This window comes from Trichomycterus rosablanca, chromosome 2 (genome assembly GCF_030014385.1).
Source record: "Trichomycterus rosablanca isolate fTriRos1 chromosome 2, fTriRos1.hap1, whole genome shotgun sequence".
Lineage (NCBI taxonomy): Eukaryota > Metazoa > Chordata > Actinopteri > Siluriformes > Trichomycteridae > Trichomycterus > Trichomycterus rosablanca.
Genome location: NC_085989.1, coordinates 179,224 through 205,398, shown reverse-complemented (window position 1 = coordinate 205,398; position 26,175 = coordinate 179,224). Strand labels below are relative to the sequence as shown.

The 26,175-nt window shown below is 43.3% G+C and overlaps 3 protein-coding genes across 3 annotated transcripts; 2 read left to right on the top strand and 1 right to left on the bottom strand.

Annotated features, from left to right (window-relative positions):
* The first annotated feature begins 5,273 nt into the window (after window positions 1-5,273).
* Window positions 5,274-11,998, top strand: si:dkeyp-113d7.10 (uncharacterized). The gene is made up of 4 exons (XM_062989010.1): window positions 5,274-5,712; window positions 8,454-8,738; window positions 9,873-10,148; window positions 10,274-11,998. Exons 1-4 carry the CDS (start codon window positions 5,379-5,381, stop codon window positions 10,654-10,656), a joined length of 1,278 nt encoding a protein of 425 aa, XP_062845080.1. The 5' UTR covers window positions 5,274-5,378; the 3' UTR covers window positions 10,657-11,998.
* A 3,761-nt stretch (window positions 11,999-15,759) lies between these two features.
* Window positions 15,760-20,601, top strand: si:dkeyp-113d7.1 (uncharacterized protein LOC407709 homolog). Its single transcript, XM_063009226.1, has 2 exons — window positions 15,760-15,825; window positions 17,862-20,601. The coding sequence occupies exon 2, from the start codon at window positions 17,920-17,922 to the stop codon at window positions 19,315-19,317; it is 1,398 nt and encodes a 465-aa protein (XP_062865296.1). The 5' UTR covers window positions 15,760-15,825; window positions 17,862-17,919; the 3' UTR covers window positions 19,318-20,601.
* Window positions 20,602-22,222: 1,621 nt separating this feature from the next.
* Window positions 22,223-25,082, bottom strand: LOC134327503 (keratin, type I cytoskeletal 50 kDa-like). Its single transcript, XM_063009227.1, has 8 exons — window positions 24,638-25,082; window positions 24,149-24,231; window positions 23,899-24,055; window positions 23,536-23,697; window positions 23,298-23,423; window positions 22,967-23,041; window positions 22,729-22,874; window positions 22,223-22,457 (listed from the first exon to the last, which is right to left on the bottom strand). Exons 1-8 carry the CDS (start codon window positions 25,040-25,042, stop codon window positions 22,325-22,327), a joined length of 1,287 nt encoding a protein of 428 aa, XP_062865297.1. The 5' UTR covers window positions 25,043-25,082; the 3' UTR covers window positions 22,223-22,324.
* Window positions 25,083-26,175: the final 1,093 nt, after the last annotated feature.

Genomic DNA, 26,175 nt, shown 5'->3' with positions numbered 1-26,175 from the left:
TCGAATCTATGAATCGGCTCTTCTAACCGAAACAAAGGAACCGACTCTTCCGGCAGTCGCCATGTAAACACGCGGCTCTTCAAAAGGAACCGAGACAAAAGACTCGACTCACAATTTTTTATTTATTTTGCTCGGTAACAGATGCTATTCAAACTATTACAAAACATACTTAAGCAAAAGCAAAATTACAGTCCGTGAAATGTGCTTTAAAAACTACTTAGTTACAGTAACCAGTGTAAACAAAGCCTTAACACTGAGCACTGGTTTCGTGCATGCGGCGTACGTCATCATTCACCGACGCATGCGCACCGATCGAATTTGCCCAAAAATCATATCACCGCTAATGAAACATTCCCCACTTGCGACATATTGATGTCGAATTATTGCCCAGCATTACCCCACACATTAAAACAAAAAAAAAACTATATAACAATCTCTCAATAATACATGCACCAATACACCCAGCAAATCTCCTATCACGACTAACAAGCGCTGTGTTACTCGCCAAAATGGTGGACAGACAGAAAACCACGCTCAGCTCTCTGGTCCAAAATGGCCGCCGAACAAAAGAAACCACGCTGCGCAACCCAGAGCCAAAATGGCGGACAGACAAAGCCACGCTGCGTTCTCCAAGAAACAAAATGGCGGATAGACAGAAAGCCACGCTGCGTTCTCAAGAAACAAAATGGCGGACAGACGGGAGACCACGTTGCATTCCCAAGACAAAATGGCGCCGACAACAAAAGAAACCACGTTGCACATCCAGCACACGGTTTCACAGACAAACATACACAGAGACTTACTGACGAACAAAACTCCTGATGTACTGTTTTTCGAACCTGATTTAGAATTTAAAGTAGTCTAATTAACCGAACTCCGTTCCCGAAACAGTCAAGTCCGAATTTAGAATAATCTTAATGATCAAATCTAGTTTCCAGCACCAAAAGATTCTTTCAAGATTAAACGGCGCTCCGTTACCGTAACAGACAAGCCCGTATATAGGACAATCTTATAGATCGAATCCCGTTTCCAGCACCGGCAGATTCTTTCAAGATTTCCCACACGAATTTACGAATTCCGCTCCCATAACCGACAAATTCGTTATAATTTAGAACTATCAAATTAATTAAACCCCGCTCCCATAACAGTCAGGCTAATTAAAATGTAGAACAATTCGAATTAGACGAGTCTCGCTCCCATAGCCGACAGACTCCCCTTTCCCTCCAATAGTGTTCCATACACAATGGCGCCCTTAACATTTATTTTAACCGGTTTGGTTCAAATTCAGATATCAGGAAACACACATTTTTTAGCTCCAACATATATTCACAGTTTTAAACTATCTAATGATACTTTAGTAATTTAATCAGACACTTACGGAATCTGTGATTCACTTTCACACTCAGTACACTAAATAATAAATGCATCTAATATATATACAGAGAACGTCTGTTTACTTTAAGCAGGCGCGCGCCTGTACTGAGTACAAAAGATATTTTCAGAATTCCTGGTCTTACCTCAGTCAGCTGAATTAATTCTGATGCAATCCTCAGACCTCTTGAACCATCCTCGGCTACCATTTGTTAGGATAGATCTTTTGTTCAAAAGGTCCTGAAGAAAGCAGTCGAAGGAAGTCCAGAAAGTACTCTTTAAAACACTTTATTAAGTGTAAAAATAATCTGTGAATATATATCAGAGCTAAGCCGGCCGGCGCTCCTTTTCTCCTGCAGTCTAGACACACCACGTAAGAAAGAGGCCGAATCTTTCTCTGCGCCAGTTTTTAAACTCAGCTAGGCTCCTCCTCCTTTACTGCTGGTGGAGCCAATGAAATGTGCTAAAGAGGCCCAGGCTCCGCCCTCTGCCAAGAGATTATGGCAGCCGCCATTTTGAACAATAGACCATGTGGTCTGGATGTAATTTATGTTTAATAATGATATGTTAAAAACCTAACACATGTGTTTAAATCAGTAATCAAATTTTTTGGGAATATAATAATGTGGACTCCTCTTACCTGCTTTATATTTATAATCCTCATATCTTGTCTTCAGCAGGATCCCTCACACCTCAGCTTTTTATGCTTTAAATAATGTATAGATTATGTACAGTGGAATTACAGTGGATGTGCAGGATATTCAAATAAAACAATCCAGTCAGCTGTAATACAGAAGTGATTCTGAAAAATCAAGAATGCTTTAGAAGCTTCATTTGATTTTCTAATCTGCATTAATTCATTTCATTTTTGTTTAGTTTGTAAAAGGCTGTTTGTTTAATTCAAAACACTTGATTGTAAGTTTGATTATATATACAGTTTATTGTTGGGGTGGTACCATTAAGAGTTCATCCTCTGTACTTTTTAACATTTACATTATAATCTTACATGAGTTTAAGCTACAATCATGTTCTTTCTTGTGTAAAATAAAGGTTCCTGTCAGAGGTTCTCTTGTGCAATTAAAAAACGGACAAAAGAACATCACATGCAGTACAGATCGTTCTGGATTTGATTGAATTGAAGAGAGAAGGAGCAATTAATTCATTCATTAGTACAGATGTGTGAATGGGTGTAAAGATTCTGCTTCCCCACCTAAATCATACTGAACTTAATAGTAACAGTTATTACTCAGTGCTGTAATTAATTAAATACTAGTTAGTAGAATTGATGTGATTTGGAACAGAGTTTGTGACGCAATTTTAATTATTAATGAAGATTAATTTCAGTTGTTGGTGTTTGGGGGTGATATTATTCATTTATAAACCAATTAAAAATAAAATTAGAAAGATATTTAAAGCAGCAGCATAATTTTATTTATTTATTTTTACACAGACGGACAATTAATCCATCTATAATGTTTGTAATTAATCATTAATCACTAATCATGTTATTTATTTCTGAAATTATGAAATATTTCACTATAATCTAATTACAGAATGCTTTAGTGAAGACTGTACATAGTTAAAGTTTATATTTTGTAATAAAAGTGTAAAATATATTATTATTATTGTTTGGCACTGAGGAAAGTCACCTTGTGGTGATAAACATGATATTACAAAAAACTGCATCACAATTTTACACAGAATTAAAGCTATAATGAATCTACATGAGAGTTTTTAATAAATAAAGGTAAACGCAGCGTTTTATTTGTATGTTTTGATTTATTGATGTTTAAGCTGATCGAACAACAGCAGCTCTGTTTCTCCTGTACAGCGGCTAACATCTGCCATGTTTTTTCAACAAAGCACTTCCGGTTCATTTATCGTAATTACAGTAGAAATGCGCAGTCACTTTTTTTGCGTTATCAGTACAATAAGCGTAGCTCCAGCATCGGCCTGATCTTCACTTAGCCTGCGTCTTAAACCGCACATCACTTCATTAAATAAGTTTATTCAACGTTTTATATCATTCCTTGTTGTTTTATTAAAGAAAGTATGTAGAAATATAAAGATGTTTCATACAAAACACTGCTAACAAGCTACCTACGGTTTACAGACAAAATACCCGGATATCATTAAGAATCCTGATTGGTTCTGACAGCCGCTTTGGCTGAAGGGATTTGTAGTTCATCAACTATGCTAACAATCCTAAACACGGTTTATTCAACCTGTGATCCTGATTAAAGTAAATAAATCGTTCTAAGATAAGAAAAGACTTTATTGATCCCCTTGGGGAAATTAACTTGTTACAGCAGTATCAAAGAAAGGTGGTAAAAACAGAAAAACTTTGAAAAAAAGAAGCTGCTAAGCAAAATTGCACAAATATTCTGTAGTTATTTACACTAAAAGGATTCCCCTTAACAAATGATGCATTTAAATAAACAACCAAAACTTGAAAACTTGATTATATTTTATAAATAAAGCCTGTAGAGATTATTATCAGATTGACTCAGGATCTGTGTTCTAATATATTGGTTATGGTAAAGTGCAACAAGTCAGATGTGCTAGTCGAACTCGAGAACTCAGGATGTTATCGACCATGCTGGGTGTCCAACAGTGAGGAAAGTGAAATGGTTTCATTTGTACTGGACAATTTGCTCCCTGTCTGGTCATGCGCTGATCCTGTGGAGTGCTTAGCATGGCTCTCTGTGCGCGGTACGGCTCTCCGTGAGACTGCACTAATGTCAGAGAGGACGTGTGATAGTATTTGCTCTCCTTGTAACACTTCCATGTAGTGCAAAAGGACATAAAAAATGCAATGTAATGTAAAAATAAGATCTAATATATACTTATAATTACATACAAAATATAATAAAACTAATGGAGTAAGACTACAAGGTGCAGTTTAAAACAGTGTGGTGAACAATTGTGCCTTGTGCAATCAAACAGTAACATTTTCAGAATTATTTCTCTTAGTTACTATAGAATATAGAATACTATAGAATACTTTATAGATTAAATAGAATATTCAATACAATGTTTATAGAATACTCTAAAATTGGTAATGAAATGGGTAACAAATAGGGCATTGGAGGAAATGTGGAAAAAGCTTTAATATATTATCACTAAATCACAAGGATTAATGGCAGATCAGAATAAGATCAACATGGAATCAGTAAATTAATTATTACAGATTAATCATAATTTTACTGTTTTAATGCTATCATTAAATGGGGCGGCACGGTGGGTCGGTGGGTAGCACTGTCGCCTCTTAGCAAGAGGGTCCTGGGTTCGATTCCTAGGTGGGGCGGTCCGGGTCCTTTCTGTGTGGGTTTCCTCCGGGTGCTCCGGTTTCCTCCCACAGTACAGAGGCGTGTAAGTGAGGTGAACTGGAGACACGGAATAGTTCATGACTGTGTTTGATATTAAACTTGTGTAATGAGTAACTACTGATTCTGTCATGAATGGAACCAAAGTGTAAAAATAAATAAATAAATAAATATCATTAATTGCAGTCTAGTGAATTCCAACAGTAAAAAAAACCAACAATATTTCTGGTGTTTATCTAGAACATTCTGTCTACTGTGTACTGATCTGTGTATATCTGATGTTATCTGATCGTTATTGTCTGATTTTCAGAAGGCTAGGGGATTAAAATGGAACACTTGGATTGGGACATGTCCACTACAGAGTGTTGAGTGTAGTGTAGTGGATGTGATTTGGGACAGACTATAACTATAATATAATATATAATATATAATGTATAATATATATAAGACTATAACAGTATGTAGTATGACGTGATGGTGTGGTGTGTGTTTAGTGCTGCGCGGTGTGCAGGTGTATTACGGTATCACCCTACAGAGGGGTGTGTAGTGGTGGTGGTGGTGGTGGTGGTGCTACTGAATGGAGGAAGCTGCGCGGTTGTTGTTGTTCTCTCTCCCGGAGCTCTGCTGCCTCTTCACCGCGGTTTCCTGTTAGAATGAGCGGAGCGGCGCGGCTACTGAACCATGAACGCTTCCCTCTACATCTCCTTCTTCCAGGGCCAGCTGGAGTCGGCGCTGGAGCAGGTGGTGCAGCTGGCCGTGCGGGAGATCACGGGGACGGTGGGCGCCAGTCTGAGCTCCATGCTGCTGGAGACCGCGCGGATAGAGCAGGAGAACCAGCGGCTCAGAGCCTCCATCCAGTCCCGCAGAGGCGCCGACGCGCAGCGGGGAGAGAACGGAGGAGTGGAGGCGGAGGACGGGCAGCGGGAGCGCGGGGAGCAGCGCGCCGGACACAGCGCCTCTCAGCCCGGGTCCCTCGCGGACTCGCTCCGCCTGGAACACAAGCGCAGAGCCGTGGGTAAGAACCCGGGGTCGCAGCCGCCGTTCCCCGTGTGGATGTGAGGATCCAGACCGCGGGGGTGGCGGAGCGCGTCTGAGTGACAGGTTCTGATTCAGGGAGGAACAATAAATAAGAGCATTTTGGAAACGGAAGGAGACGGAAGGAGGGGGAAGGAGGGGGAAGGAGGAGGGGAGCGCCCAAAAAGATGCACCGCAATCCAGCACACTGCAGGGGGGGGAGGGGGGGAGGGGGGGGGGGGGGGGTCCAGAATTTACTCCTAAATACCCCACACACCCCTGCAGGGGGGGGGTCCAGAATTTACTCCTAAATACCCCACACACCCCTGCAGGGGGGGTCCAGAATTTACTCCTAAATACCCCACACACCCCTGCAGGGGGGGGGTCCAGAATTTACTCCTAAATACCCCACACACCCCTGCACCAACAGCTCGATCATTCATGCATAAACACTCTGGTTCCTTATTTACTGTCATTTATTGTTTATTAATGTAAACATCATCACCAGCTCAGACTAACACACACATCTCTAACTAACTTTATACATCATGATTTTTCTGCTCAGAATTCGTTTGTCCACTTTCATGAGTTTGAGTTGAATTTTAAGTTTATTGTAAATTTTCTGAGAATCTGCTGGATCAAAAAATATGTAGACACCCCCTCAGATGCTTAATGTGCTGCTGTAGAAACTTCTGTACTGGTGTGTAATGGTGTGTATTACTGTGTGTTGGTGTGTAATGGTGTGTTGTGTGGTGTGTTATGGTGTGTGTTGGTGTGTAATGGTGTGTGTTGGTGTGTAATGGTGTGTAATGGTGTGTGTTGGTGTGTGTTGGTGTGTGTTGGTGTGTAATGGTGTGTGTTGGTGTGTGTTGGTGTGTGTTGGTGTGTAATGGTGTGTATTACTGTGTGTTGGTGTGTGTTGGTGTGTAATGGTGTGTGTTGGTGTGTAATGGTGTGTGTTGGTGTGTGTTGGTGTGTAATGGTGTGTATTACTGTGTGTTGGTGTGTGTTGGTGTGTAATGGTGTGTGTTGGTGTGTAATGGTGTGTGTTGGTGTGTGTTGGTGTGTAATGGTGTGTATTACTGTGTGTTGGTGTGTGTTGGTGTGTAATGGTGTGTGTTGGTGTGTAATGGTGTGTAATGGTGTGTGTTGGTGTGTAATGGTGTGTGTTGGTGTGTGTTGGTGTGTTATGGTGTGTATTACTGTGTGTTGGTGTGTAATGGTGTGTAATGGTGTGTTATGGTGTGTTATGGTTAGTGCTGGGTGGTATGATGGTACATTGGGTATACCGTCTATGATTCCTCCTGCGGTATGGAGTACTGTACCATCACAGTTTATTTGAACCGTTACACTTTTCTACAACAGACCAGTGATCAAGATAAACGTGGTTTTATTTATTAAGGTGAGAGTTAAGGGTAACTGCATAATACTTATATAATATTAAATAAACAATACAAATTATATTTATTGCACCTGATTCACGCGTTACTGATTCCATCATAGATTGAGTTATTTTGTGGGGCCGAGCAGCTTATAGCATCAAAACCTTTATTATATACACGCTGACATTATAACCTTTATATTGTGTGTACTTATAACAGTAAAATCAGCCACAGATATAAAACGTCCCAGTCATACAGAATAAAACACACCGTGATACACCGTCAGAATCACCGTCAGAGAAATTATACCCTGATACAAATATTTGGTCATAATAGTGCTGGGCGATTTTCACGATTAATTCGGTTAATTCGCATGAACGTTTTCACCCGATGTTAGAAATGTGACAATCGCGATTGTTTACATAATTTATCTTTTAATTAAAATACCAACATGTCACGAGGCAGAAACTGAGCAGACGCTCGCGGAATATAAATCAGGGAAAGTTTCATATCAAAAGGGCAAAAACAGTTTATAAAATCAGGTAAAGTCCAAAACCAGAGGATAAACTAAAACAGTAAACGGAAGAAAACAAGGATCATACACGCTAACGGTTAGATTCAGTAATAAGGAGCGCAAACACGATCATGTGATAATCACGTGACGGTCCGTGGGAGCATGGGAATTGTAGTCTATATTGTTAGAAGCAGATCTTAAGACCTCCATCCACCCCCCAATCACAAGAGGACAAAATCAAAGCTGAGCAGAGTGATTACTTGATGCCCCCCCCCCCCCGTGTAGATACTGATACAGACTCACTTCACTTCACACGCTCGTGTTCCTTTTGAGAAACCTGTAAAGAACTTTTTGTAGTTTTGCACTTTTCCTAATGTGAGGAGGTTCTGCTGCACAATATTTAAAGTGAGTTGTTTATGAGCTATTCTTATAAAGGATAGAGCTAATTAAGATTTCTATTTTGTTTTAATTATTGTTATATTGTTATCGTTATAAAGTTTGAGTCTCTTGAAATGATAATTATAGGTGGTGCTGTTACTATTTTTCACTTCTGCAGTCTTTTAAATTAAAATGCAAAAAAAAAAAAAAATTGCGTTTCAATTGCATTTTACAAGAACAAAAAATGTGAAATTGTAATCGACAGTCGGTAATAATATTAAATTAATCGAGATTTTTTTTTTGCAAAATCGCCCAGCCCTAGGTCCTACCGCCCAGCTGTAGTTCACTGGTGTGTAATGTTGTGTATCGGTGCTGTGTGTTCTTGTGTGTATTGCTGTATTGGTGTGTATTATGGTGCTGTGTGTCGGTGTGTAATGCTGTATATCGGTGTTGTGTGTTGCGGTGCAGGTCAGCTGAAGCTGGTGATGGAGCGAGTGCTGGAGTTCGCCGTGTGTGAGCTCAGTAAGATCGTGGAGTACAGCCTCGACGACGTTCTGCTGGAGCTCAGGAAGACCGAGCGTGAGCACGAGGAGCTGAAGCTGAAGCTCCACAGCGCCGGCGAGGAGAACGGCGCGAGCGACGCCGAGGTGAAGACGAGGAAGAGCCGGGCGAAGGGGAACGGGGTGGGTTCTCCCAGGAGCAGCACTGATGGTGTGAGGGAGGAGGACCGAGGAGCGGAGCAGAACACTGAGGGTACGACTCTGATCATCAGATGGTTTCAGTCTGTAAACCACACTTAGTGCTGTGGAATAACAATGTTCTAATGTGTGTGTGTGTGTGTGTGTGTGTGCATAAGTGTGTGTGTGTGTGTGTGTTTGTGTGTGTTTGTAAAACTGTGAATCAGTTGCATCTGTAAGGACTTGAACTTTATTCAGCACAACTCCAGAATGTTCTTTTGTACACACACACACACACACACACACACACACACACACACACACACACTCACTCACTCACTCACTCACTCACTCACTCACACTCACCTGCTCACCTGTGTGTGCTTGTGTGTACATGTGTGTGTGTGTGTGTGTGTGTATATACTGTTTATATACACCGATCAGCCATACCATTAAAACCACCTCCTTGTTTCTACACTCACTGTCCATTTTATCAGCTCCACTTACCATATAGAAGCACTTTGTAGTTCTACAATTACTGACTGTAGTCCATCTGTTTTTCTACATGCTTTGTTACCCCCTTTCACCCTGTTCTTCAATGGTCAGGACCACCACAGAGCAGGTATTATTTAGGTGGTGGATGATTCTCAGCACTGCAGTGACACTGACATGGTGGTGGTGTGTTAGTGTGTGTTGTGCTGGTATGAGTGGATCAGACACAGCAGCGCTGCTGGAGTTTTTAAACACCTCACTGTCACTGCTGGACCGAGAATCGTCCACCAACCAAAAATATCCAGCCGACAGCGGCCCGTGGGCAGCGTCCTGTGACCACCGATGAAGCGATCGTCTCTGACTTTACATCTACAAGGTGGACCGACTAGGTAGGAGCGTCTAATAGAGTGGACAGTGAGTGGACACGGTGTTTAAACACTCCAGCAGCGCTGCTGTGTCTGATCCACTCATACCAGCACAACACACACTAACACACCACCACCATGTGGTAACAAAGCATGTAGAGAAACAGATGGACTACAGTCAGTAATTGTAGAACTACAAAGTGCTTCTATATGGTAAGTGGAGCTGATAAAATGGACAGTGAGTGTAGAAACAAGGAGGGGGTTTTAATGTTATGGCTGATCGGTGTATATAAATTTGTTTGTGTGTGTGTATGTACATATAAACATGTGTGTGTGTGTGTGTGTGTGTGCAGACTCGGCCCCCTCAGCAGTGATGAGTGTATCTCAGGACTGGGTCCCGGTGTTGAATAAAGTATTTGGACAGTCCTGGTGCGGAGACGTTTGGCCCCTTAGAGAAGCAGTGGAGATTAAAACTGAGCGCGTGCGACTCTCCTCTGAGGGTTCCATCCTGGAGGAAACAACTCCACAGAGGAACCACGACGACCAATCGGATCAGCCGCAGTGGCTCGGCGACACCGAAATGGCCGGGAACTTCGACCCCCCGCCGACGCCCGTCAGCAGCACGACAGGTGAGCGGAACAGTAACGTATATGATAAGAGGTCACCTGAGTGCAGGGCTGTGCTGCCGCTCGGTGGTGTGCCCGGACAGGCGTGTGAGTGTGATGGTTTGATGTTTTGATGTTTTTGGGTGCAGGTGAGGACGGGCAGCTGAAATCTCCGTCCATGCTCCACCGCCTCCTCACGCTCCCGACTCGGCTGCTGGACGGTGACGACGACTCCATGGAGTCTGAGGACAGTCTGATCAACGCCGTGATCTCCAGCCACGTGGCTCAGACCGCGCGGCGCGAGGGGGCGGAGGACGGCGAGGGCCGAGACGCGGAGGAGCCGGACGCGGAGGAGACGGTCAAACCGAAGTCGCACAAAAGCGGGAAGAAAGTTCACGCCTGTAAAACCTGCGGCGAGAAATTCGGCCGCGCCCATCAGCTCAAAACTCACCGGCAGACGCACAAAGAGGCGGGGCGCTCGTACGAGAAGGTCCACGCCCGCGTCCGGACCGGCTCGGGGAGCGCCACGTGAGCTGGAGGGACGGAGGGACGGTGAGGCTGAGGAGAGACGATGACGTGGTGATGTTATTTGGCCGTCCCTCCCTCAGGACCGCGAGGACGGTGACGGTGACTGAAGCTCTTTGATGTCGAGGTTTTCGGCGGGTCTGAAGTGGACGAGCCCAAAGGTACTAGAACATCGAACATCACGATTTGTCGTCTGTTCCGTAACATCACACGGATCCCGATGAGCGCCGGAGCTTCTGCGTTCGCTTCTCTGTGCCACGCCCATCACGTACACGGATTCACACGTCCGGCGGATGGTCAGTGAAGTGCTCGGCGCCCGTGCGGGAGTTCATCATTTCATCGTCCATCTTTTGTACTGAACAGAAACCAAAACTGCAAAAACGACATTTTAAGATTGAATGACTTACGGGACCAAGAGGCGCTCGTCACGCACCCCTCACTCACCACTGACCCCAAACTCACCCCAAAACAATAAACTCTCCTGAATCTCCTGGTTTAGGATCATAAAACCACGTCAGCTTTCAAATAAACGTTTAACAGAAATAATCAGATCAGCATCAGAACGGATCAGAACCGTGCGGCGCCGGGGACCGAAACCAGATCTTATTAAATCTTCTAAAATCCTGTCAACAGTTTCATTAAAACAAAAATAATCAGGTTTAATCTGAAGACGACGTCGGTGGATTAAAGCTTTGATTCCATTCAAACAATATTTAGGGTCCAAACACAGACAGTTAGGACTTTAATAAAACGAAGCACAGAACAAACCGTAGCTCATACAAACACCAGACTCACTCAGCAGGTAGAAGTTTTCCTCACCACTCGGGCACTCGGTCCAACTGGCCTCATGGTGGCGCTATAGCGAAGCAGGGTTTGTATCTGCTACCCTGTATAACATAGAGACAAATTCTCATTCTCCCTGATCACTCGTCTCACATCCTCGACCCCAAGACAAGTACAGACGCTTTATCATGGAAATATTTGCTTTAAAGCTTTAATCATTCAGATTTAAAAAAGGGCAGACATAAGCCCTCTCTAATATTATTATTATTTATTATTATAACTATTATTATTAGTAGTAGTTTATAGTTGCACAGTAAAATCAGGACACGTGATTTCTGTTCTCAGAACTTTAGAACCACGTGATTGTGAGCATTAACATCAGTAGCACTTATATTTCCAGGTGCTGTATCCTAAATCACATTTTGCACTAATAAATACCATCAGTGCACTTCTAACTAGTCTGTGTGTGTGTGTGTGTGTGTGTGTGTGGAGGGTGAATTGGGACACAGCCCCTTCTTTAAAAAACAGCTTTTGTACCCCACGGTTCGAGAACTCGGATGTTCTGTTCAGTCACCACACAGTGCGGGTACATGACAGGGGCTGGAACCCTCGGTACGGGGCCTGGGGGGGGGGAAGGGGGGGTGCAGATCGACTGTGGGGCGACATCGAACCACGACTGTTCTGTTCTGATCTGATTAGTTCTGATCTGATGAGTTCTGATGAGTTCTGATCTGTTCTGATGGAACCTCTTAACTCTTTACTTGTAAATAAAGCAGCTGGTACAGAACCGCGTCATCAGAACCGCACCATCGGAACCGCACCATCGGAACTGCACCATCGGAACCGCACCATCGGAACCGCGTCATCAGAACCGCACCATCGGAACCGCACCATCGGAACCGCGCCATCAGAACCGCACCATCGGAACCGCGCCATCAGAACCGCGCCATCAGAACCGGGCCGGTTCCACCTGAAGGTTCTGTCGGATCAGTACGAGCTGATTCGGTTCTGCTGAGATGGATCAGAGATCAAACCCGCGCAGTTCAGACTGAAACTGGAACTTCTTCTGCACTGTCAGGATTCTGATGCAGCTTTTTTTAGGAGGAGTCTCCTTGGAGCTTCATGAGGAACCGTCTCCTGGTATCGGTGTGGATCTCCACGTTCTTTTGGAAACGTTTTGCACTAGCGTAGCGTCTTCCTGTCATGTGACCATGTTTATTATTGATATGACGAGACGTTTCTGATGGAGCTTCTGTAACCTCCCCCCCCCCCGGTCGGTTCCCTCGTCCTCCTGCTGCACCGCTCGTAGTTTTGCATGTTCTCGCCGTAGCATGTCCACCACGTTCCTGTAGTCTGAGCTTCTAGAACCTGAAGAACGTGATCAGGATCATCGATACGCCGTCTGATCATCACATCTCCAGCGCGTAGCTCCGCCCCTCCACCCCTCAAATCTGTCGTGCTATTGGTCGGCGGTGCAGGTTCGTTTGGCGGGTGAAGGTTCGGTCTCTGGAGTCCCGGTGTGGCGAGCACAGGCTTCCTCTTCCTGAGAGACGGTGATACCTGTATGAGAGCAATATCGATCGATGTATCGGAGATCTGATCATCGGTACGTCTGTTCTGATTGGATAACAGAAGCTAATCTAATACTCAGAGCTGCTTCATTACATCAGGTGCTTCCCTAAACTGTTTAATCACTGAGTATTCACCACACTGGAAAAAAAACGACTTTTGCAACTAAAAAGTTTATTCAGCATTTATTACTCCACTTTAGTTATTACTACAGGACACGCCAACCAGGTCCAGGTCCCACTGGGTCCAGGTCTCTCCCACTGGGTCCATTACCCTCCAATCAGGTCCAGGTTCCACCAGGTACATGTCCAACCAGGTCCAGGTCCCTGTTTCACTGTCCCTCCTGGTCCATTGGCCCTGCCGTTGGGATCGAATAGTCATGTGACCTGCACCATGTGGACACCTGACCACAGGTTTTACATGTTAGCTCTGTGTGTGTGTGTGTGTGTGTTTATATCCTGAGAACTGATTGGCCGGGCTGATGAGGAATCTGGAACGAACCGTGGGGATTTGTGTCTGTTCACCTGTAAATGAAGCAGCTCTCAGATGTGAATCATTAACTGACTGTTAACTGTTGTGTTAATTATAATGAAACGAAGCTTCCACTCAGAGTTCATGTTAAATATCATAACGACGCTCATGTTCGAGTTTTCTAGTAAACCGTGAGCAGAAGGGCTGGAGCGATATATCGTTCTGTACCAGTACAGCGGCGGAAGTGTCAGCAAGTCTCTTTACCATATATGGTATGATTCCAGCTCTGGGTTACTGGTGTGTGTCAGAACCATTCGCACTGTCCCAGTTGGTTTGTTCCCCACACAGCCGTTACCTCGTTATTGTGATACTCATTACCTCAGGCACAGCGTTATTACATTTAATCACCTGCACCTCGTTATCCGTGTGATCCGTTTGAAGTTTCAGGAAACGATTCAGCAGGTCACAAATCCCACAGTTACGATCCGTCGTTTCAGCTCCAGGAGTTTCTGATCCACAAAACTGATTTATTAGATCAGAAGCTTCAGCCTTCAGTACTGCTGCCAAATTTATTATGAATGTTTTACATTTATTATAAAGTCGTTTTTATTTTAGATTGTTTTTTTATTTAAGCAAAAAAGTAAAAATTCTTTACAGTAAAAATTTCTGCTCATTTTACTGCACAAATTAACAGATAATTTAATGTCATTTATTTAAAATAAATTAAATTCAACAAATAAAACAGAAATTATGGATTGGATTTATTGTAATTATTTAATTATTAAGGTTTTGATTAAAGCTGCACAAATTGTTTAGAAAAAAAATTATTACCATGAAATTTCATGTTAAAAAAACGTAAATAAATAAATAAATAAAATCTTTGTGCTGAAACGACGGATCTGCAGCACAGACCAGCAAAAGTCACAAATCAGAATAAAATCAAACCTGTGCTTTTTTGTGTACACTTATTATTTTTATTATTGATTAATCTTTTTTTAAGTTTTATAAGAAGATTTGAGGAACAGAGTTCCAGTGTAACCAGTATAATAAAATCATCCACAATATTTTAACCCTGATAAATAATAATAATCTGATCATTAAATCATTCGAGTTGATTAGATGAGAAACGTCCAGGGCAGAGGTCCTGGAGAGTTTTACTCTGGTTTGAGTCGCACCACCACCCTGCCACTGTTGGACCCCTGAGCGAGGCCCTTAACCCTGAATTACTCACATTGTACCGGCTCCCAGTCGTACGTGGCTCAAACGAATTAAAAGGGAAAATAAAATAAATATGAAAACATTAACAGAGTGTTCAGGGCTGCAGGATGAACTTTATTATTATTATTATTATTATTACATTATTATTTTATTATTATTTGATCCTTGTATTAAACCTGGTGTGTTTCTGATGAATAATTCTGAAGCTGTTATAACGTGGAATGAAGCGACGTGTTTGCTCATCATGTTTTTATATCGTGGTTTATTTTATTGTTGTAATATTCGGAGACGCGCCGGACAGGCAGCAGAATAAATCTCAAATTTAAAACCACAAACTGGTCCTCTGGGTGCTTTTGTGTGTGTGTGTGTGTGTGTGTGTGTGTGTGTGTGTGTGTGTGTGTGTGTGAGTGGGATTGGGTAGAGGGGGTGATTCAGAAAGCATTCAGGTTCCACAGTGGCACCAGCACACAGACCCGGGGGGTTCTAATGGAGCTGCTCTGATCGACGGATCTATTAGATGTTGATCTGATGGAGGTTCTTCTGATCAGCATAAAGACCTGAGGAACTTTGATCAGGACCAGGTTGTTAGTGAGGGGGTCACAGGAGGGCGTAGTGAGTCCTCACCCACAGAGGATGTGAAGTCTGTGGTGTCTGGTACCAACAGAGGTTAGTGGTTAAGGTACTGGACTAGTAATCAGAAGGTTGCTGGTTCAAGCCCCACCACTGCCAGGTTGCCACTGTTGGGCCCTTGAGCGAGGCCCTTAACCCTCAATTGCTCAGACTGTATACTGTCTCAGTACTGTAAGTCACTTTGGATAAAATGCTGAGAATGTAAGATCTACCGCAGATGATCAGAGCATCAAACCCTCCTGTACCAGTCAGAGTCCCCATGCATCTCCTGCCCACCTGCTCCAGGGGCCTTACTCAGGGACCCAACTCAGAGCTCTGAAGGTTCTGGAGCTGTGAGGAGCGAGTTCGGTGATCCAGCTGCGGCTGATGTTGTTGCTGCGCGCGCACCGAGAGAAAGTGTGTGTGTGTGTGTGTGTGTGTGTGTGTGTGTGTGTGTGTGTGAGAGGACGTGGCGGCTCCGGGGCTGAGCGCGAGAGGAGAGGAGATGTTACCGGATAAACTGCAGGTAAAATAAAAACCCAAAACGTTGCACGAGACGCCGCGCGCGCTTGATCTTTTCCTTTGATCTTCTCCGGGTTTTTCGGCGGTTCTGTTTGATCTTTGCTCTGATCGCTGCACGGTATAAAAGCTGCAGAAGAATGTGTAACACAGCGCGGCTCCCGGGCTGGTCAGGGTCTCTGCTCCCTCTGTACCGCGGGATGAGCCGTTACCGGGGGGGGGTGAGGAGTCCGCGCGCGGGGGCGAACACTCAGAGTTGGGCTCCGGTACCGGGGAGCAGAAGTTCTGGTACCGGAGGAGCTAAAGTGCTGTTAGCTGTTAGCTTTAGCCATAAACAAGATGGCCTCTCCTGGAGCGGTTCGGGCCTTGCTTGGTTTTCTGCAGCTCCGCTTCTCTTCTGCTCCTCTTTCCTGCAAAAATCACACCTAGAGCACATGTTTAACCCCCTGCACCTCCTGATTTACACCCACCACTCAGGAAAGTGCAGAAAGATCCGAGTTTATAGCGCCGCTGGATGAGAAAAAGACTTATTGTCTGAGAAACACACACACATAAACACACACAAACACAGTAATACTCCAGAATCACACCGGTACACCAGTGCACCCCAATGCACTACACACACACCCACCCCCCCAAAACATCAAAGGAACCGAAATGCATGAGATTCCACCATGCAAACCTTTCATCTCCCGAATTCGGGACTTTAGCATTGGATGCTAACGCGTTAGCATGGTTCAGATTCTCAGGTTCTGGTTCTGGTTCAATCTGAGAGATTTTAGGAGCTTTAAAGTCTGACACCCCTGCATTCAGACCCCCCCCCCCCCCCCACACCCCTGTTCATTAATGTGTACATCAATTAATATGCAAATGAGACTTGGAACATATGGAGCATCTGGATTCAACATTTACTTTCACAGCATTCAGCAGCATTTTATCCAAACTGACCTACAGTACTGAGACAGTATATTATCTAATAAGCAATTGAAGGCTAAGGGCCTTGCTCAGGGGCCCAACAGTGGCAGTACTTGAACCATCAACCTTTCGATTACTAGTCCATTACATTTACATTTTCAGCATTTAGCAGACGCCTTTATCCAAAGTGACTTACAGTACAGTTACAGTATACAATCTGAGCAATTGAGGGTTAAGGGCCTCAACAGCAGCAACCTGGCAGTGGTGGGGCTTGAACCAGCAACCTTTTGATTATTAGTCCAGAACCTTAACCATTAGGCTACAGCTGCACTTGTACAAATAAACAGCAGATTTCACACCGATTTATTAAATAAAAATTGATCATAAAGCAGTATAACTCATCTGTACAGTTTAAATCTCACATTTAATAAGCAGGTTTTTATGCCTGGTGTTAAAACATTCAGATTTCTGCAGCTTTTCTGTCTCTGTGACTGAATATTAAGGACACGATTCTTTCCTCCAGTTCTTTTGTAGGTTTATTGTGTCAGAAATGTACAAAAATATACAGACAGCAACTACAATGATTCATTCTTAAATCCCGATTACTTATAATAATCCACTACACGTCTCTGTGCCCATATAAGTAAGACTAGTACGACTGCACCTATTGCAAATATAAACAGGACGCTGTATATACTATAAAGCACTCGGTTTAAAGATTAACTTCATTGTCATTTGATTGATCAGTTTCGTGCGCTGGGTTCATCCTAAAACACGGCAGATTTAAAATAGAGAGCGAATATAAAATAGTAATAACACATATATAAATGTGTAGGACTGAAGTAGGTACATCAGTAATTACATACATTAATATTCACATGCTGAAAAAGTTGCACATAATGATTATACATAATGATCAGAATCTGGTTCTTCTATATATGTGTAATATATGATCAGGAGTCTGATGGCCGGTTGAAGCTTGTACCCGTTATACTCTGAGACTGTGGCCCCTGACAGACGTGGCCCCCTTTACATTGAACTATAGAGTCTTTGCACGCCCCCCCGGTGTGTTTGATCAGTCTTGTGTAGTTGAGTGACTCTGTGTGTGTGTGTTGTGTGTGTGTGCAGGATCCAGAATCAGGACGGACCCGGCACTAATCGGAGCGTAATCGGACGAATCTGGGCCATGATGGCGGAGTTGGAGACGGAGTGTATCTCGTTAGGATTGAACGCTCTAGCCTCGGAGTGTGTGTCGCCGGCTCTGGAGCCGCTACGGGCCGAGTGCGTGACGCCCACGCTGGCCATGCTCAACACGCTGAACACCGAGATCGTGGAGCCCACGGCCATGCTGCCCTGCATCAAGAGCGAATCGGACCTGGACCTGGTGCCCATCCAGACGGTGGACGTGACCCAGATCCAGTCCCTGAGCACGGCCGACCTGGGCTCGGAACACGTGCGCATGGAGATCAGCGGTCTGGATTACATCAAGTCCGACCTGCACTCGTTCCACGCCGAGCTGGAGGCGTACAAGTCCGGCTACCACGACGTGTTCGACGCCTACGTCTCGCACGTGTCCGACAGTCTGGACTACATCAAGTCCGATCATAACTCCGACCTGCAGCGCTACTACGCCATGGAGCTGGAGGCCAGCCGCTACGAATACGACTCCACGCTGGCGTCCGAGGGTTCGGAAACGATTGAGTCGAACATCCTGGAGTCCATACGCATGGCCGAACTCAGAACCGAGCTGAATAAACTCCGGCCGGACGCCATCGAGTTTTCCTCGGCTCACATGTACGACATGCATTCGGGGAACGCCAACGAGAACGCCAACACGACCAGCCCGGGCGACGGCAAGACAAAAAGCATGCACCGCAAACCGCGCAGCGGGTCGGGCGACAAACCGTTTTCCTGCACGCAGTGCGGCAAAAACTTCAGCACTCTGGGAAACCTGAAGACACACCAGCGCATTCACACAGGCGAGCGTCCGTACTCCTGCTCGCAGTGCGGCAAGAGCTTCGGACAGGCCGGCAACCTGAAGCGGCACCAGCTGATCCACACCGGGCAGAAACCCTACAACTGCAGCTTCTGCCCCAAAGGCTTCACCAAGGCCGACGACCTGCGCTCGCACCAGCGCATTCACACGGGCGAGAAGCCCTTCTCCTGCGACGAGTGCGGCAAGGCCTTCTCTCACGCCAAGGAACTCAAGGCGCACCGGCTGGCACACACGGGCGAGAGACCGTTCTCCTGCCCGCAGTGCGGCAAGGCCTTCACCAAGGAGACCAGCTTCCGCAACCACCAGCAGAGCCACACCAGTGACAAGATGCACCACTGCAACAACTGCGGCAAGAGCTTCGGTAACCTGGGCGTGCTGAAGACCCACGAGAAGATCCACAGCGGAGAGAAACCGTTCCAGTGCACGCAGTGCGGCAAGAGCTTCGGCCGGCTGGGACACTTAAAGGCGCACCAGCAGATCCACACGGGCGAGAAGCCGTACCAGTGCTCCCAGTGCAGCAAGAGCTTCAGCCAGTCAGGTCACCTCAAAGCACACGAGCAGATACACAAACGAGAGAAAGCGCAATAACGAAGAACCACACCCTACTCTCTGTTTCCACTGACGCGGGGCCGGTTCTGCGTCTGGAACTGGTTCCCAAACTGGGAACCGTCCACATTTCCACTGCAGTAGTGCCAGTTCTTCACCAGCAAAACATCCAGCACTGAAATGCTGCAGGTTTGTGTTTAAACCGCGGAGCTCGAGGGCGTCGATAAAACGCACTTTTATTATCAAACAAAGTTTAGAAACATCAGCGGCGGTGAGATCGTCAGCTCACTCGTACAAAACATAAACACCAAACATCAGTGTTAATGAAACGACAGTAACGTTTATCCTCGACTTAAACTTCCTGCACAGCTTTAAAATTTCATTTAGTTTTGTACGAATTTTAACAAATTGTAGTTTCTGACACACCAAAACCAGCACGACACGAATACACAAGATAAAAACCTAAACACGCCGTCTACTGTAAACAACGCTAAAGTACGACGTAAGCAATGGAAGAGCGTAAATATTCCAACAAATGTAACTAAATATAGAAGCTACACAGAACAAAAACATTTTACATAAACGTGTGAAAGCAATAAATGTACGGAGGTGTGGTGCAGAAACGTCTCAGCGTCTCAGATTAAACGGTTTGTGCTAAACTGAGGAGCGTAAACAAACTCCTGCTTCATTTAGATTCTGGTAGTGAGTGATGCACGTTTCGTGCCTCCGAGGTTTCCAGAGTTTTTCTGAGTAGAGCTCGATAAAAGATCTTCAACCATCATGAAATGAAAACGTTCTAACAGAAACACGTCGTTAGTGAGATGAAAGCTGAGATTCCGTTCACGACGTCTGATTTACGTTTTGATTCCCGGAGCTGAAAAACATTCCAGTGATTTTGAAAATAAAAGTAAACGTTAAGCAGCTCGAGCGGTTCCTTACTAAAGTTCTCCGGGTTCTCAGAACCCTCACCGGTACCGAGTCAGTGGAAAAGTAGCACTCACCTCGCAAAGTATTATTACTCTTTATCTTTTTCTTTCTTTTTTAAATAAAATAAAATCCTTCTATATAAATATTATACGTTTCATACCTGTTTGTGACCAGTTTGCTTTTATGCAAATTATGTGTATTACTTTTGTTCTGTTTTGTCGGGGGGGTTTTGGGTGGGTGGGGGGTCTTGTAGAAGCGTTTCGTATCCGTCGTATCTGTTTATATCTGCGTTTTAGTGAAGTTTTCTTTTCATACTCACCGTGTACACGTTTTATCAAGAAAATCATGTAATTCTTAAAATCCTGTACTGGAGTTATTAAAGAAACAAATTTAAAAACATCACGTCTGTTTCTGGTTGGAATTGGGATTCTGTAACATGACCTCACGGATCACAAACACAGATTTAAACTTTAAACGCGAAGATTCAGTTCCGTTCATGTCTCAGTTTTACACCAAACTTTATTATTATTCGCAACATTAAACTCTAGAACCTTTTATTTGTCATGTATTTGTTTTATTACATTTATACATTTAATTAAAGTGTCTGTATAGTTTGTTTTCTTTATCACTTAGTTATTTTTTTATATTTCTAACTGATTTTTTAGGTTAGAAGATTTTAAAAATTCTTCTTTTTTATTAATCTTTATTTGCTTAGATTTTAAAATATAATATTAATAATAATAGTTTAATTAATTGTATTAAATGTTATTGTATTTATTGATTTAAAGTTGCTTGGATATAAAACAGCTAAAATTCAGGTGTTCCTGGTTTTTAAATTAAAAAATATAAAAGTAAACTTACATGTTTTACCACTTTTCATGTAAATCTGCATTAAAGATAAATTTTAATTGAAGTTTTGTTTTTTAATAAGCTAATTATCTTAACAGTTTATAATAATGTAAAGTTATAAAGTGTTTTATTGTTTCTGTAGGATCTTCGTTATTTCCATTTCTGTAATGGTACCAAACAGCCACTAGGTGGCGCGTACATTTTAATCTACAGGTTCTGTCGCCATCTAGTGGCAGTTTATTACTATTGCAGTTATTAATCTTCATCACGGAACAACAATAATAAAACAGTAAATCAGCAGGTTGTGATTTCCAGGTTCCAAGTACAAATTATCCCAGTTCGTTAGTGTGGAACCAGTTCTGAAGGAAAACTCAAAAAGCACTGGGCTGAATCCCATGTCAATCAGACAATTGTTCTTTGTGTGTCTTGTATGTTATAGCGCCACCTAGCACTGCAGTTACACAGTATTTATGCCACATCCTATAATACTTTTATATTATATATGCTCCACCTCTGATTATATTATATTATAAATTATAATGATGTTTTGTATTTTTTGATTATTTTATTACAAAAATCTTTAACTTTAGCAAACTTTAGTTTTAATCTCTGAGCTTCAGTTTTACTCAGTAATAAATGGTCCATACATTTATAATAAGCCTCATTAGTTTACATTTTGTTCATGATTATTTCTGTTACACAAGTTTAGGTTCTGTGATCAGTTTCCCTCACCAGAAATCCTCATGTGCACCTAAACTGCAACTACTGTTAAATATAAATAATTATGTTATTATGATCTTATAGTAAAATATGCAAATAATCTTGTGGTAATAAATAGTGTATTCATAGTTTATAATTCACTCCTATAAGCACATTTACCAGCTAATCCACCTTCTGCATACAATATCAGTGTCCACAGATGACTGAACCACCATCTAGTTTATGCTCGAACATGGTGGCACTGTGGTGCAGCTGGTAGTGTGGGTGTGGAAGTGGGTTCCATCCTCACCTCTCTGCTCGCTGAATTTTCTCACGTTATTGTACATTTTTGAGGCACTTTGGTTTCCTCCCACCTCTCAAAAACGTGCAGAGGGTGGATTGGGTGCTCTAAAGGAAATCTAGGATTGAGTAAATAAGTGAGGTGTAAATAAAACAGATTCCAGATGTTTGAGATGCTACACAGTATTTATTTCTTAGTGTTTGTAAAACTGTGTGGTGTTTGTGTGTTTGTCCACACGGTGGCGCTGTGAAGCAGGTGTGGATTCAGTGCTGGTTACATTCTATATGCTAGGGAGGAGGAGGCGAAGGAGGAGGAGGAGGAGGCGAAGGAGGTCATTTTTCCATCCACCACCTCCTCCACCACCGTGATCACCTTGGCCTTCTTACTGCTTGTCGTCGTCTGTGTTCTGCAGGGGGTCAGAAATGACAAATCCATCAACAAAATACAACAAATCAACACTCAGAACTTCAGCAAACAAACTGCTGCAGATGAAATCTGAGGTTTTACTGCTTATTTGTGTCAAAACTTTCTAAACTTTAAGTTCCATGTGAGATAACGTTTCACTAAACAGATCTGCAGCTCTAAATGTATTTACAACATTAGCTTTAGCATTTAGCCTTTTTTACTGACACGTTTTGTCACAAATCAAATTAAAATGATTTAAAATCTTTTCTTACGATGAGGCCTCTCCGTCCAGCAGCCTCCTGTACTCGGCGATCTCCATCTCCAGCCTGGTCTTGATGTCCAGAAGCATCTGATACTCCTGAGACTGGCGAGTGAGATCAGCTAGGAGCTGGATAAGATGTTCCTCCAAACTCACCACCTGGAAATAAACGAAAAGTTGAAATCAAATCCTGTTGAACAGAAATGCTAACGCTGAACAACCAACAGGAAGTAAAAAAGCAAAAATCAAACCCGCATCTGGTAACTGGAGAGCCGGGTGGAGTAACGAGTCTGAATCTCCTCTACCGAGGCTTCCAACGATGCTTTCTGTCACCAAGAAACAAAACAGATCCGACTCAGAACTTCAACTGTGACGTTAACGAACTCATTTTAATTCTAACTTTAATAAACATTTAGTTCCTCATCACAAATAAAACTGAATTAAAACATTCACTGTTTCTTTTTGCTGCATTAAATCAGTAAAATATTCAAATATTTTTTCAGGACTTTGTTAAAACATTTAAAACATTTTTAAATGTTACAATTATTTTTTATATATTTAAACTGTGTTGATGTGCCGCACCAGTGAGAGCTGTGACTGCAGTTCGATCTCCAGAGCCTGAAGATTTGATTTGACGGATTTGATTTCTGTTTTGGACGTTCCCAAAGTTTCAGTCTGCGTCAAAACCTCGTGTTTCAGAGCCTCTGACTGCAAAAACATTATAATGAATAAATACATTATAATAATAGAAATAAAAATGAAATAAATAAAATGATAAATATAATAATATAATATAATAATATATGATGGGTTAATGTACCTTGGAAGTGAACCAGCTCTCCCATTCTTTGCTGTATTTAGTGACAAGATATTCGTAATGTTCACGCATCTGAGCCAGAGTTTGATTGAGATCTTCCTGTGGTGGGGCATCAACCTCCACGTTTACCTGCCCGCCCATCTGCTGCCGTGCCATCAGCATCTCCTACAGCACATTACACAATCAGAACTGAACATCTTTAGACGAGGCTCCATCAGGCTTCACCTTCGTCATTTTCTCATCACTAAGCCCACACTAAAGCCCAAACACTCTCATCTGTTCATCGTGTTTAACATTTTAGTAGCTTATATTAGCTTTAACATTCGTAGCTTATCATTTCTTTGGGTTATCAGTCACAGATCTTACCTCCTCATGGTTCTTCTTCAGGAAGGCCAGTTCTTCCATCAGACCCTCCAGCTGCATCTCCAGGTCTTGCTTGGTAATGCGCAGCTCATCCAGAATCCTCCTCAACCCGCCAATGTCGGACTCCACAGACTGACGCATGTACAGCTCGCTCTCGTACCTTAGTACAATCAGAACGTTAGTATAAAGCGACGATGGAAGTGAGGAACATTTTATCTTCAGCTTCTGAAGCACTGATGTTTTAAGAACTCACTTGGCTCTGAAGTCCTCCATGGCCAGGTGAGTGTTCTCGATGCTTAGTTGAACTCCTCTCTTCTGCTGGATCGCGACCAGGATCTGAAATACACCGAACAAGGAGCTGGTCTTTATCATCTTAGTGATTGATTCGCATCGTTGCATGTTCTATGTTTCAGAGCTGATTTGAAGTGTGAAGATGTTTTACCCTTTAAGAACCTCAGTCCTGTTAGAACCCTTGAGAACCTTCGCCCTGGTTATTTAAAGCTGCAGTAGGTAAACATTTTTTGTTAAAATAAAATAATGAAAGTAAGTAAGTCGATGTGTTCCCCTGGAATAGATGTTTCTTTATAATGTCTGGTTGGATTAACTCTAATGTCATGGATGTGTAAGGAATGATCAGAACTAGGTTACACCAGTGGTGTTCTACCAACAATCAGGTTTGTAAAAAACAATCTGGTGCAGAACTTCTCTAAGTGGTGCCCTCTACAGAATATAGAGTTGGTACCTTGTTCTGCAGGTCACTGATGGTGGCGTAGTGGCGCGAATAATCTTGGGACTTGAATGAGGACCTGCTGTCAAAGAACTGGCGGATTTTCAGCTCCAGCTCAGCGTTGGCCTTCTCCAGCGAGTGCACCTTTTGCAGGTAGGCAGCAAGACGGTCGTTCAGATTCTGCATGGTCATCTTCTCATTACCAAAGATTGCTGACTCAGCCGAGCCAGCGCCTCCATAACCAGCGTGTGAGAAGCCGGAGGATGCAGTGGAGATGCGAACCCCGGAGCTACCTGCTCCTCCGTAGACGCTCATGGCACGACGAGAGCTCACTATCGAGCGCTCACTATACGACCTCGAGGAAGATTTTCGAGTCATGGAGCCGCTGGACGACAGTAGGCTGTGTGAGGAGAAAGACATGTTGAAGTTTGTCCGCTGGAGATCGGTCACCTGAAGATGATCAGACTCTAATGGAGAGTGAGGAGCTAAACGCTGGTGTTTCCTTTTTATATTTCTGCCCAAACGTCTGAAATTCCACACGTAACTTTTATTGTAGAGACACCGGTAAATCCAGTCAGACGTTCACACCTAAATATTCAACAAACATCAAACATTAAATAGTATAAAATGGCAAAACTTTTTTAGGTCCACACCCCGTACTGCCCAAATAAAACAATGTAAAGCACGTCCTCACAAAAGAACCTAAAGTAAACGAAACAAAGCTTCACGAAGCTGTACTTACTATTACTGGAATGTTGATATGAACTTCCACTCCCTACAAAATGCTAAATGCTAATGCTCAAGATGTGGCATAATAGGCTCTCCTGCATCAGTATAAATACATTTCAATATCACTATTAAAATGTAATTTTTGCCCCATAAGTGCTCGCTCACTACCGCATGATCCAGGGTTCGAATCCCCAGTGGTCCTACCAGCCAGTCGAACGTCTGTGTACAGACACAATTGGCTATGTCTGTGGTGGGTAAGGGCTTGCTCAGGCCCCATGATGGATTGGAGTCCTGTCCGGGGTGTTACGGGGTGATAAAGCGGTGGTGAAACATGAGAATGTAATGAAATAGATGACATTCCTCCGCTACTTGCACCACCACCACCACAATGGCCGAGTTTCTTGTTTATTAAGATTACAAAATGTGTCCTGATACTTTTGCTCCATTCATGCTTCATTTGATGCCGTGTAACGCTCCAGCAGCGCTTGCATTTGTGGTACCATGAAGGTTCCACTGGTGGATGATGGTCGCAGTTGTACTATCGGCTGGTCGAACGTCTACACAGACATTATTGGCTGTGTATGGGAATGAGGCGTGGCCGAAGCCCGGGTTCAAAGTGAAAAGTGATGTGTGTAAATGTAAGTAGTGAAATCAGAGCACTTTATGAAAACCTTTTATAAACACTTTATGAGAAACACTTTATGCAGAAATGTATTTTATTGAAAGGGTGCACAAACTTTTTCCCACAGTGTTTTATACATGTGACACCAAAACCTGCTGCTCCAGATTTTCAGCATGAATTCAATAGAACTGTGGTGTGGCAG

What these genes read in the sequence shown, in the direction of transcription:
- si:dkeyp-113d7.10 (XM_062989010.1), top strand. Translation starts at nt 5,379, where the DNA reads ATGAACGCTTCCCTCTACATCTCCTTCTTCCAGGGCCAGCTGGAGTCG. An exon ending in AGCGGAGCAGAACACTGAGG is followed by an intron (nt 8,739 to 9,872) that starts GTACGACTCTGA and finishes GTGTGTGTGCAG; the next exon opens with ACTCGGCCCCCTCAGCAGTG. An exon ending in GCCCGTCAGCAGCACGACAG is followed by an intron (nt 10,149 to 10,273) that starts GTGAGCGGAACA and finishes TTTTGGGTGCAG; the next exon opens with GTGAGGACGGGCAGCTGAAA.
- si:dkeyp-113d7.1 (XM_063009226.1), top strand. Translation starts at nt 17,920, where the DNA reads ATGATGGCGGAGTTGGAGACGGAGTGTATCTCGTTAGGATTGAACGCT.
- LOC134327503 (XM_063009227.1), bottom strand. Translation starts at nt 25,042, where the DNA reads ATGTCTTTCTCCTCACACAGCCTACTGTCGTCCAGCGGCTCCATGACT. An exon ending in TCAGTGACCTGCAGAACAAG is followed by an intron (nt 24,232 to 24,637) that starts GTACCAACTCTA and finishes GGTGTATTTCAG; the next exon opens with ATCCTGGTCGCGATCCAGCA. An exon ending in TGCAGTCACAGCTCTCACTG is followed by an intron (nt 23,042 to 23,297) that starts GTGCGGCACATC and finishes TCTTGGTGACAG; the next exon opens with AAAGCATCGTTGGAAGCCTC.